General features: G+C 45.2%; 1 protein-coding gene across 7 annotated transcripts in view; it reads right to left on the reverse strand.

The window, feature by feature from the left end:
• The window catches only part of DLG2 (discs large MAGUK scaffold protein 2), a 1,028,485-nt gene that overhangs the window by 233,423 nt on the left and 782,217 nt on the right, over positions 1-12,845 (reverse strand). For all 7 annotated transcript variants that reach the window (XM_070749573.1, XM_070749577.1, XM_070749578.1 and 4 more), the window contains one exon: positions 6,649-6,699. In XM_070749573.1, the coding sequence (XP_070605674.1) occupies positions 6,649-6,699 (51 nt within the window). The remainder of the gene's footprint in view (positions 1-6,648; positions 6,700-12,845) is intronic.

Below are 12,845 nucleotides of genomic sequence, written 5' to 3' on the forward strand. Positions count from 1 at the left end.
AATGTTCTTTATACCGAAAATGCAAATAAACAGAGCACTCTTTTGGTATAGCAAAGAGTACTTGTCTCCAAACAAATTGGTAATTTGTACAAGTCCCTTATCAGTTCTGTGATACTTAGCTTGCAGCTGTGAGGCAATTCACAGTCCTTTTTCTTTCACAAAGTGAAACGCACTTTGCTCTGGTTTAGTTTCAAAGCGGAGAAAAATCAGCACACAAAAGGTCAAAGTCAGTAAAGCAGCCACGAAACACAACGATCAGATAATCCTCCACAATGGCCAAACCCACAGGCTGCTATTTATAGCAGCCTCACTAATTACCCCAGCCCCACCCAACCACAGGTGGCCTCATTTTCTTTGATAATAATCTCTCAGTTGTTGTTGCCTATGCATCGCTCTCCTCATGGGTGGCTGTATCATTAACTCTTGTTCTGAATCCAAGGAGGAGCTAGATAATTGATCTCCTTCTGAGCTGTCTGCCACACTCTCCTCCTCCCTGTCACTCATGTCTTCTTGGTAAGAGGAGCCTTCATCAGCAGATTCCACCGGGGGCAAAACAGGCTTGCAGCATGTGGATGTCTCCCCCACATCCACAGTCCTTGGGGCAGGAGCTGGGCCACAGCTAACCACAACAGCCTCGTTGCTTGATTAAACCACTGCTAAAATCCTGAGCCAACTTAGATATGTAGGGTCTAATGCTTGGGCGGCGGGTTGGACTAAATGACCTACAACAGGGGTGTCAAACTCTACTTCACTGAGGGCTGCATCAGGATTGTGTTGACCTCAGGAAACTGGGGGGCATGGCCAGGGGGACAGAGCCAGCTCAATGTCAGTGATGGGCTGCTACTTACATGGTCTTACACGGTCCAAGAAATGGAGCACCTTCCTTATGAAACCAGATTGCAACGCCTTGGTCTCTTCAGCCTTGAAAGACTTGATCAAAGAGGTGACTTGATCGAAGTGTATAAAATCATGCATGGGATAGAAAAAGTGGATAGAGAAAAACTGTTTTCTCTATCATACAATACTAGGACGAGGGGGCCCTCCCTAAAGTTCATAGGTAAGAAAGCGAGGGCAAATCAAGGGAAATATTTCTTCACCCAGAAGGTCCTTGATTTATGGAATTCACTTCCAGAAGAGGTTGTGACAGCTGTCAGCCTGGATAGTTTCAAGGCAGTATTAGACAGATTCGTGGATGCCAAGTTCAGAAGGGAAGTGTTTTCAATAGGAAAGTGAACACAAGAACAAGGGGACACAATCTGAGGTTATTTGGGGGGAAAGATCAAAAGCAACATGAGAAAATATTATTTTACTGAAAGATTGGTGGCTGTCACTTCCTGGATTACTGGTCTCGTCTCGTCTCTCCTTTTTCCCCCTGCTGGTGCTGCTGCGTCTGCGCTCCTTGCTTTTTTCCTCTTTCCTTTTTTCCTCTCTCCTGCCTGGCTCCCCTCCAGCCTCACACGGCCACCTCCCGTGCAAGCAGAAGGCGTGGGTGGAAGCGGCAGTGGCAGCATTTATGCTTCTGGCAGCACCTGTTTGCCTAGCTACCCAGCCTGAGGTCGGGGGACGACCCAGGAAGGAGAGCGCGGGAAACGCGAAACAAATTATTACCCCAGCGAGCGACACTGGTAAGGTTGTAAGTCGAGGACTTAACAGTTCACTTGAACGATGATGATTGTTCAAGCCACTCCCACCTGGTCACATGGCTGGCAAGCCACTCCCACCCAAGCCACTCCTACCCAGTCACATGACAATTAAGCCACACCCACAAAATAAGCCATACCCTGACTTTTGCTGATATATGTTTACAGTTATCCTTTCTGCTATTAACTATTAGAAAATATATGGGTGAACAGTGTGGTCAGGCAGTAGAGAAAGCAAGTAGAATGCTTGGCTGCATAGCTAGAGGAATAACAAGAAGGAAGAGGAAGATTGTGATCCTGCTGCATAGCTGTATGACACCACATTTGCAATACTGTGTTCAGTTCTGGAAACCTCGCCTAGCTACCCAGCCTGAGACAGTGGGGGTGGTGACCCAGGAAGGAGAGTGGGGGAAACATGAAGCAAATTGTTGTAAGTCGAGGACTTAATAGTTCACTTGAACGACGGTGATCGTTCAAGCCACTCCCAGCTGATCACATGGCCAGTAAGCCACTCCTACCCACTCACATGACCATTAAGCCACACCCACAAAATAAGCCACACCCACAGTGTGGCAGTAAAAATTTTGGCTGCCCATTACTGGATGGGGCAGAGTGGGGCCAGCCAGGTGTAGGATTTGGGGGTTCTCCAAACTGCACACAATCTTAGCCAGAGGTTCTCCTGAACCGTTGCAAACCCTTAGCAGCCCTCCTCTGGTTATAAGTCGAGGACTACCAGCATTTAACCATGTTGCCTTATTCCGTTTCTCTTCAGTTTCCCCTAACGGCAATCTGTTTGCTTTTAGGAATAAACATTTCTTCTTTCTTCACAGCGATCTGGATCTCATTTCTATTTATTCTCGTGCAACCTCAGCTTGAGTTGGAACCCCCAATTATTCTCCTGACAGGTCCAGGAGAAAAACAACAATTTCCACCAACCCCCTCCCCTTCCTTTGGTGATAGACATAATTGGATTTTTTTTCTCCTTTTAAAACTGCCAGTGACTCACAGAGTCTGGTTGCGACCACGTTTGCAAACTACGCAAGAGGTATTTTGTGTCCTGTGCTTGTTTTTCAGCTGTGGCTTTTTGCGGAAGGCTGCGAGCAAACACTCATTTTCGATCATTTGCAAGTTAACACAAAGGCTAATCCATTATCTGTGCCAGGTCAAGCCACAATGATATGCACGAATCGCATGGGGCTTCGTTCAGTAGCAATGAATCACTGGGTACATCCATTCAAAACAATCCGGGCATTCCAAAACATTATCTTGAGAGGCTCATGAGCTGTTCAATGACCTTTTGATACTCTAATTAAAGAAGGATGATTAAAAATGCCCCAATAACTCAGGGAACAGAATTATCCTGTGCCATTTCCCATTATTCTTTGTGATGGATCTGGTGAAATCTTGTTAAATCATTTTCACTGTGATGGGAATATAATTCTGTGTTGGCCCCATTCTATAGAAATTTAATAACTAAGGGAATATCGACAACTTATCTGTCTGTCTGTTTGTCTGTCTGTCTATGTGTATATATGTGTAAGCAAGTAGGATGCTAGGCTGCATAGCTAGAGGTATAACAAGCAGGAAGAGGGAGATTATGATCCCACTATATAGAGCGCTGGTGAGACCACATTTGGAATAGTGTGTTCAGTTCTGGAGACCTCACCTACAAAAAGATATTAGCAAAATTGAACGGGTCCAAAGACGGGCTACAAGAATGGTGGAAGGTCTTAAGCATAAAACGTATCAGGAAAGACTTCATGAACTCAATCTGCATAGTCTGGAGGACAGAAGGAAAAGGGGGGACATGATCGAAACATTTAAATATATTAAAGGGTTAAATAAGGTCCAGGAGGGAAGTGTTTTTAATAGGAAAGTGAACACAAGAACAAGGGGACACAATCTGAAGTTAGTTGGGGGAAAGATCAAAAGCAACATGAGAAAATATTATTTTACTGAAAGAGTAGTAGATCCTTGGAACAAACTTCCAGCAGACGTGGTAGATAAATCCACAGTAACTGAATTTAAACATGCCTGGGATAAACATATATCCATCCTAAGATAAAATACAGAAAATAGTATAAGGGCAGACTAGATGGACCATGAGGTCTTTTTCTGCCGTCAGACTTCTATGTTTCTATGTTTCTATTCTGGCCTTGTTCTGGCCTCATCAGCTAGCCATACCCTCTCACTGGGATTTGAACTTATACACTGCTCAAAAAAATAAAGGGAACACTCAAAGAACACATTCTAGATCTGAATGAATGTAATATTCTCATTGAATACTTTGTTCTGTATAAAGTTGAATGTGCACAATAGCATGTGAAATCGATTGTCAATCAGTGTTGCTTCCCATGGGGACAGTTTGATTTCATAGAAGTTTGATTTACTTGGAGTTATATTGCGTTGTTTAAGTGTTCCCTTTATTTTTTTGCGTTTTTCTCTGTGAAGAGATCCCTACAGATGAAAGTATAATTTAAAAAAATATTAGAAACTGCAGAAATGGATAGATTAACAGTTAAAATTAAGTTAAAATTAAAATTAAGAACAAAGAAGAAATACGAGAGGGATCTTGGAAAACCAACTAAATATGAGCCAGCAATGCATTGACAGAGGGATACAATCTAGGACCAGGGTGGTACTAATACCACTCTATAAAGCCTTAGTTAGACCACACCTAGAGTACTGCATCCAGTTTTGGTCACCACGCTACAAAAAAGACATTGGAACTCTAGAGAAAGTGCAAAAAAGAGCAACCAGAATCATAAGGGGCTTGGAAATTATAACATACAAAGAGAGGTTGCAGGAACTGGGCATGGTTAGTCTAGCAAAGAGAAGGACCAAGGGCAGGGGTGAGCTCCAGCCGGAACGTTCGGAATGGTGGTTTCACTGGGGAAAGCAGATCACATAGGCCCGTTCCGGGTCCAGTTGCTCATGCATGCATGAGTGATTCCGGTAAAAAATTACCAAGTTTTTTGTTTCTGCGCATGCCCCTGCGCCATTCCGGCGGCTGTCCATCTCCGGCCACACCATACCGCTGGTGCCCCTGCAGGCAAGGTAAGGACCTGGCGGACCGCTTGCAGTGCGGCATGGCGGGTGGGAGTGGGTGATGGTGGGGAGCCGCTGCCGCGAGAGAGGTACTGGGACGGGCAGGGCAAAAGGCGGCCGGAGGCTGCAGGCAGCCGCTGCCGTGAGAGGCACCAGGGCAGGCAGGGCAAAAGGTGGCAGGGAGCCACCATGACAGGCACATGTGTGTGTGGGGGGCAAGCTGGGCAAACGGCAGCAGCAAACGGCCACTTACCCTTTTTTACGCTATTTCCGGGTGTTGTTCACTTCTGTGCATGTGCAGAAGTGAAAAAACCCGGAAATCTCATCCTCATGTGAGTATACCGCACAGGGGACCTGTGCACTCTGGGCGCAGGGGTGCACAGGGGGCGCACTCCCAGCCCATTCCGGTGGGGCTGGGAATAGAAGCCCGCCCCTGACCAGGGGAGGTGTGATAACAATGTTCCGATACCTGAGGGGCTGCCACACAGAGGAGGGGGTCAGTCAAGGAACAACAGATGGAAGCTGACCAAGGAGAGATTCCACCTGGAAGTAAGGAGGAACTTTCTGACAGTGAGAGTGATTAACTGGTAGAACAGCTTGCCAGTGGAGGTTGTGAGAGCTCCAACACTTGAGACTTTCAAGAGGAGATTGGACTTCCATGCACAGAAGCAAAAAATGGGCGAAAATTGCTGAAATCTCACTCGCATCCTCACACAAGTTTTGACTTTGGGTGCATGTGTAGAAGCCAAATCTCATGATTAGTGATGGGCGAACCCAACGGTGTTTGGGTTTGGCAAGTTCGGACGAACTTCGTGCAAAATTTGGCCGAACCCGAACGGTTTGTGGCACCGAAGCTCCGCCCCCAGAATCCCATCGTTTTTTATTTTTATGGATTTTTTATTTATTTATTTTATTTATTGGATTTGTATGCCACCCCTCTCTGCAGACTCGGAGACTTTTATTTTTATTTATTTTTATTTTTACGAAAAAGGACGCCGCAGCGGCGCCACAAACAAAGGGAGGTCCTTTCATGTGAAAATAAAAACTTTTAATTTTACATGAAAAGACCTCCCTTTGCTTGCAGCGCTGCTGCAGTGTTCTTTTTCGTAATAATAATTTTAAAAATTACATGAAAAGACCTTGGAAGGAGCTGGGGAATCCCTCCCACGAAGAGATTCCAGGGGCAGAGTTTGACGTTACGAATACAGGCAGGTTGCTAAGGACGCCAAAGTGATCACTTCCTGGATTCCATGGAAGGCAGGAAGTGATCACTTTGGCATCCTTAGCAACCTGCCAGTATACGTGACGTCAAAGCTCTGCCCCCAGAATCTCTTCGGGGGATTCCCCAGCTCCTTTGTGCCTCCCTCCCAGCCTCCCGATTGGCCGACAGCTCCCCGGTGTTCGCCTTCCTCCGCCGCCACTGGCGCCCAGCTCCTCCTCCTTTTCTCAGCAGATGACAGCCGGGTGGTGGCTTTTGCGGTGTTCAGCACGAACGTCGGACTAAAGCACAATTTTAAAAAAAAATTCGGGTTCGGGTCCGGCATGCCGAACACCACAAAATTCGGTATGGACCCAAATTGTGCAGGTTCGGTTCGCCCAACACTACTCGTGATGGGGCATGCATGTACCCACTGAGGGCGCATAGCTGCGCATGCATTCCCAATTTTACTACCACTCTGTAGCGTGGCCCACACCAGGAGCAGCCCAACTCTGCCCTATAGCTTCCTGAGGGCAGAAGTTGAGAGAGTTTATGACCAGTTTATGTCCACAGTGGAAGGCAGGCAGCAGTTTTGAGATTTCAAACCTGTAATAAATCTGGTTTGATAGGCACTTCTCCCTTCTAAATAATATGACTTCCACTCAAGTGACTTAAATGGAAAATAAAGGCTGCTTTTCCCAACCTGCTGCTTTATTTGTATTTCTAACAACGTCTCTCCAGGGTGAGCAGTAATTAACTTACCCTTTCCAATGTGATTTCTTCAAATTCATATTCAATCTCTGTGCCGTTGACCTAAAAACGATATAAAGGAAATATATTAATACCTGTGGGAAACATGTTTTCTGGAGGGTTTAATGTTCTTTCACATGTGATTAAGCATTGCGTTACATACAGATATACAGTGGTACCTCTACTTACAAACTTAATTCGTTCTGTGACCAGGTTCTTAAGTAGAGAAGTTGGTAATAAGAAGCAATTTTTCCCTTAGGAATCAATGTAAAAGCAAATAATGTGTGCGATTGGGAAAACCACAGGGAGGGTGGAGGCCCTGTTTCTTCCCAGGAGATTCCTGAAGAGGCTCCACGGAGGCTTCTCCCTGCCTTTTTCAGCCCTGTTTCCTTCCAGGAGATTCCTGAAGAGGCTCCACGGAGGCTTCTCCCTGTCTTTTCTGCCCGTTTCCTCCCAGGAGATTCCTAGAGAGGCCCCACGGAAGCTTCTCCCTGCCTTTTCTGCCCGTTTCATTCCAGGATATTCCTAGAGAGGACCCATGGAGGCTTTTCCCCACCTTTTCTGGCCCTGTTTCCTCCCAGGAGATTCCTAGAGAAGCCCCATGGAGGCTTCTCCCTGCCTTTTCCGGCCCCTGTTTCCTCCCAGGAGATTCCTAGAGAGGCCCCACAGAGGCTTCTCCCTGCTTTTTCCGGTTACAGTTTCGGAGGCTCGGGTTTGTAAGTGGAAAATGGTTCTTGAGAAGAGGCAAAAAAATCTTGAATACCTGGTTCTTATCTAGAAAAGTTCGTAAGTAGAGGCGTTCGTAGGTAGAGGTACCAGTGTATTTGTAAAAAATGACATGACCATTTTTCAACACTTATAACCTTTCATGATCAAAATTCAGATGCTCGGCGACTGACTCATATCTATGACGGTTGCAGAATCCTGGGGTCATGCGATTCCCTTTTGTGACTTTCTGACCAGAAAACTCACTGGCAAAGTCAATTTAACAACCTTGTTACTTACATAACAATTGCAGTGATTTACTTAACAACTGTGGTATGGACGTTCATAAAACAGGACTAAATTCCCTCAACAAGTGTTTCAATTAGCAACAGAAATTTTGCGCAGTTGGAGCACTGGACCGTGTAACCAGCAGCCCATCACTGATGCTGACCCTGACTCCCATGCCACCTCCTGAACTCATTTGGCTGCTGGAGAGGCTCATGGCCAACAGGCTACAATAGAGAGATGATAATTATTTTATTTTTATTTTATTTATTTATTTTGTCCAATACACAATGAGGGTTTTAGTGGGTATATATCTATATACACATAGTAAAATACATGATGAAGGTTATAGAGGAGATACTCATAGTAAAATATATCTAAGAAATAATAGAAAAGAAGATATAGTAATACAGTAGTACATATCAATGAAAGAATAGAAGAAGAGATACAGGAATAGAAAAAAGGTATAGGAGATATAGGAGAGCAATAGGACAGGGGATGGAAGGCACTCTACTGCATTTGTACTCGTCCCTTACTGACCTCTTAGGAAACTGGATAGGTCAACCGTGGATAATCTAAGGGTAAAGTGTTGGGGATTTGGGGATGACACTACAGAGTCCGGTAATGAGTTCCACACTTCGACAACTCGGTTACTGAAGTCATATTTTTTATAGTCAAGTTTGGAGTGGTTAATATTAAGTTTAAATCTGTTGTGTGCTCTTGTGTTGTTGTGGTTGAAGCTGAAGTAGTCGCTGACAGGCAGGACGTTGCAGCATATGATCTTGTTTAGATCTAGTTTAAGGCGTCTTAGTTCTAAACTTTATAGGCCCAGGATTGAAAGTCTAGTCTCGTAGGGTATTCTATTTCGAGTGGAGGAGTGAAGGGCTCTTCTGGTGAAGTATCTCTGGACATTTTCAAGGGTGTTGATGTCTGAGATGCGATATGGGTTCCAAACAGATGAGCTGTATTTGAGGATGGGTCTGGCAAAAGTTTTGTAAACTCTGGTAAGTAGTGTGAGATTGCCAGAGCAGAAGCTACGTAGGATTAGGTTTACAACTCTTGAAGCCTTCTTGGCTATATTGTTACAGTGGGCTTTGGCACTTAAATCTTTTGTTATTAGTATACCAAGGTCTTTAACCAAGTGGGGATTATCTGTGATAATTTGATTATTCAGTTCGTATTTGGAGTTCAGATTCTTCTTCCCAATGTGTAGGACAGAGCATTTGCTAGTTGAGATTTGGAGTTGCCATGTGTTAGACCACTCAGAAACAGCGTCAAGATCTTTTTGGAGAGTAGTTGTGTTATCGGTGGTGTTGAAGAGTTTTACATCGTCGGCGAAGAGGACACAGTTGCTTGTGATGTAATCGCAAAGGTCATTGATGTAGAGAATGAAGAGCATTGGTCCCAGTACACTACCTTGGGGAACACCGCTTTTAACTGGGACGGGGGTGGATATGGTGCTTCCTATTTTGACCAACTAGGGCAGAGGTCACCCACCCTGGGCCGTGGCCCACTACTGGTTTCTCATTCTCCTCCTCCGTCCTCCTCTTCTTCCTCTTCCTCCATATAATAGTTTCGATGAGAAATGTGACCTCTTCAAAGCCAATTATCTTTCTGGAGGAAGAAGTAAGAAGCATCTAATTGGTTTACCAGAATTCAATAATGCCATAATCGCTTCTGTGTCGTTTAGTGGATTTACTGGAGACCTTCATAAATGCTTGGCTCACTTTATACTCCGTCTCGTTTTCCATTTTTCTGACTTCAGGGAATTCTCACGTATAATTAAGGCTTCCTTATAGAACACCGAGTGCCCTATACACCATGTTTACTTTGGTGTACCAGATATAATGTTTATGTTGCCGGTGATTTTGTATTTTCAGTTGTTCGGTTTATTAACATCTTCTTTCTTAGATTCTAGTCAAAGTCATTGCCCTTATTCAGATACCATTTCTTAGTCTGTAACTTCTCCCTTCCCTTCGCTCACAATGCATACAGACCTTTTCTGGACTCTGTATTATAAGTACAGATAGACTAGATAAACGCCCCCCTCGCCACAGCTGAAAGGTGTTTTTCTAATGTGAGCTGTGGATCGAGGAGGACGCCCAAGTTGCGGACCCTCTCTGAGGGGGTCAATAATTCCCCCCCCCCAGGGTAATGGACGGACAGATAGAATTGTCCTTGGGAGGCAAAACCCACAGCCACTCCGTCTTGTCTGGGTTGAGTTTGAGTTTGTTGACACCCATCCAGGCCCCAACAGCCTCCAGGCACCGGCACATCACTTCCACTGCTTCGTTGACTGGACATGGGGTGGAGATGTACAACTGGGTATCATCGGCATATTGATGATACCTCACCCCATGCCCTTGGATGATCTCACCCAGCGGTTTCATATAGATATTAAAAAGCTGGGGGGAGAGGACCGACCCCTGAGGCACCCCACAAGGGAGAAACCTCGGGGTCGACCTCTGACCCCCCACTAACACTGACTGTGACTGACCGGAGAGGTAGGAGGAGAACCACTGAAGAACAGTGCCTCCCACTCCCAACCCCTCCAGCCGGCACAGAAGGATACCATGGTCGATGGTATCGAAAGCCGCTGAGAGGTCAAGGAGCACCAGGACAGAGGACAAGCCCCTGTCCCGAGCCCGCCAGAGATCATCCATCAACGCGACCAAAGCAGTTTCCGTGCTGTAGCCGGGCCTGAATCCAGACTGCTGAGGACCTAAATAAACTTCCACGCCCAGAGGCAAGAACGCTGACAATTTAACAGCAGCCCCATTAGCTTAATTATGCCCAGCCACAGTTGATCTCTAAATATGTTAATTTAAAACTCAGTCTCTACCAATAGGGCTAGAGAATAATCCATGTTGGACTCTCCTTCCAGATGCAGTGGAGAATCACCCTTCCTTGACAAACCCAGATTCTTAACCGGGTAAAGGAAAGGCACATATTAGGTAAGACGATATATGGCGAGTAGGATCCGAGACCAAGCTATAAGAAACAAGTTGGAATCACTCTATAATATGTAAAGAAATATTTCCCTCTTGGGTTTAAATGATTTATACAAGAAATGCCCCCAACTGGTGGTGGGGTATGATTGATTGTCTGGTGGTGGGATCACTGAGCACATGTTATATGTAATAGGTTGTGTGTGTGTTTTATATTATAAAAATCAATAAAAATATTAATTAAAAGGAAAAGGAAAGGCACATATTCATTGCAATCTTGAATTCAATCCTTAATCTTGGCAGTTTTGATTTTTGTTTCCCCAATAACAGAGGCTGCAGGCAGGTATAAAATACCACCCTGAATAAATTAAAGAGAAATATCCAAGTCTAAATAGAGAGTTTTGATCAACGGAGCGTATTAAGGATATTCTATACAATCGCTGCCATTTAAGTAAGTTAATTTGTATTTATTCATACGAATAACACGACTGGATAATGAGCGATGAAATGAAATGCTCCTGAAAATCTGGCAAGCTCCTCATCCAAGTTAGCAAATGAAGAAAAAATTCCAGAATGACTGGAACTGACTTATAAATGGAAAGATGTATGACCACAAATGAACCCAAAATTTCCGGGTTCTTAAGCAAGACCAGAGGTCTTCGAACTTGGCAAGTTTAAGACTTGTGGACTTCAACTCCCAGAATTCAAGCCTTAAAGTTGCTAAGTTTGGGGACTCCTGAAGACAAGTGTTAAAATGAATTTTGCTCTATTCTACCAGTTTTCTTTCACAGTTGTTAAGTGAATCACTGCAGTTGTTAAATTAGTCACATGATTGTTATGTGAATCTGGGAGGGAGGGAAGGAGGGAAGGAAGGAGAGAGCAAGGGGGAAAAGGAAGGAACGTGGAGGGGGAAGGAAGGACGGAGGGAGGGAGGAGGGAAGGAGGAAAGGGAAGGGAGGGAGGGAGGAAAGGAAGGAGGGAGGGAGGGAGAGGGAAGAAAGGAAGGGGAGGGAGGGAAGAAAGGAGAGAAGGAGGGAAGGAAGGAGGGAGGGAGGAGGGGAGAGAGGGAGGGAGGGAGGGAGTGAAGGAAGGAAGGAGGGAGGGAGGGAAGGAGGGAGGGAGGGAGGGAAGGAAGGAAGGAAAGAGGGAGAGAGGGGAGGGAAGGAGGGAAGAAAGAAAGGAAGGAAGGAGGGAAGGAAGGAGGGAGGGAGGGAAGAAGGGAGGGAAAAAAGGAGGGAGGGAGGGAAGGAAGGAGGGATGGGGGGAAGGAAGGAAGGAAAGAGGGAGAGAGGGAAAGAAGGAGGGAAGGAGGGAAGGAAGGAGGGATGGAGGGACGGAAGGAAGGAAAAAGGGAGAGGGAAGAAAGGAAGGAAGGAAGGAGGGAAGGAAGTAGAGATGGAGGGAAGGAAGGAAGGAAGGAAGGAAAAAGGGAGTGGGAAGAAAGGAAGGAAGGAGGGAGGGATGGAGGGAAGGAAGGAAGGAAAAAGGGAGAGGGAAGAAAGGAAAGAAGGAAGGAAGGAGGGAGGGAAGGAAGGAAGGAAAACATTTTATTCCCCAATCTTATCCACATGTGACTGTTCTTTGCAATTTTTCAGTCATTATATTATACAATTTTCTCATTTAAACCTGCCATCTTTTATTGTAAACCTTCGTTCCAAGGAGGGATTGCAAATTGCTCAGAGCCCTGTTTCATTGAAGCAGCATCTGAACCCCAACGAGCAAACAAATATTTCCCCTTGCCCACTCCCTCTCTTCAATCCACCCCTCCAAATACCCCGTGGCCCTGCGCCTCCTTTCTTCCCTTCTCTGTCTTCCTGGATGTGGCTGAATTATAATTCTCAACAATCCTAGAATGTGAGGGATGCTGAGGACGGCAGATAAGCAATATCTGGGATGAGCCAGATTGTCTATTCTCCATTTGGGGAGTATCTGTTTTCTCAGAAGACTTTGGTTTTTTTTCTTTTCTTTTCTTTTAAAAATTCTTCTCTGGTCTTCTTCCATATTAATTTTCCTTCCTTGCTGTCGAAAACGATGCTTCCAGTCATTCAATTGCCTGGAGCAGATATGCTTGAAACAATCATGAAAGGGTTTTTCCCCGAGGGATAGGAAGAAAAGACATTCGCTCTCCGGGCAAATAAGTCCTCTGATGTTGGAAATATCACAGAAATGTTAGAATTAATTGCAACTTTGATCCTGAACTCTCTGTAGGCCTCTCTGAAGACTGCGACCAAAACCAAGAGAGAAACAAAACAGGAAGCCGGTTTCAGCTCT

Source organism: Erythrolamprus reginae, chromosome 4 (genome assembly GCF_031021105.1).
Source record: "Erythrolamprus reginae isolate rEryReg1 chromosome 4, rEryReg1.hap1, whole genome shotgun sequence".
Classification (NCBI taxonomy): Eukaryota; Metazoa; Chordata; class Lepidosauria; order Squamata; family Dipsadidae; genus Erythrolamprus; species Erythrolamprus reginae.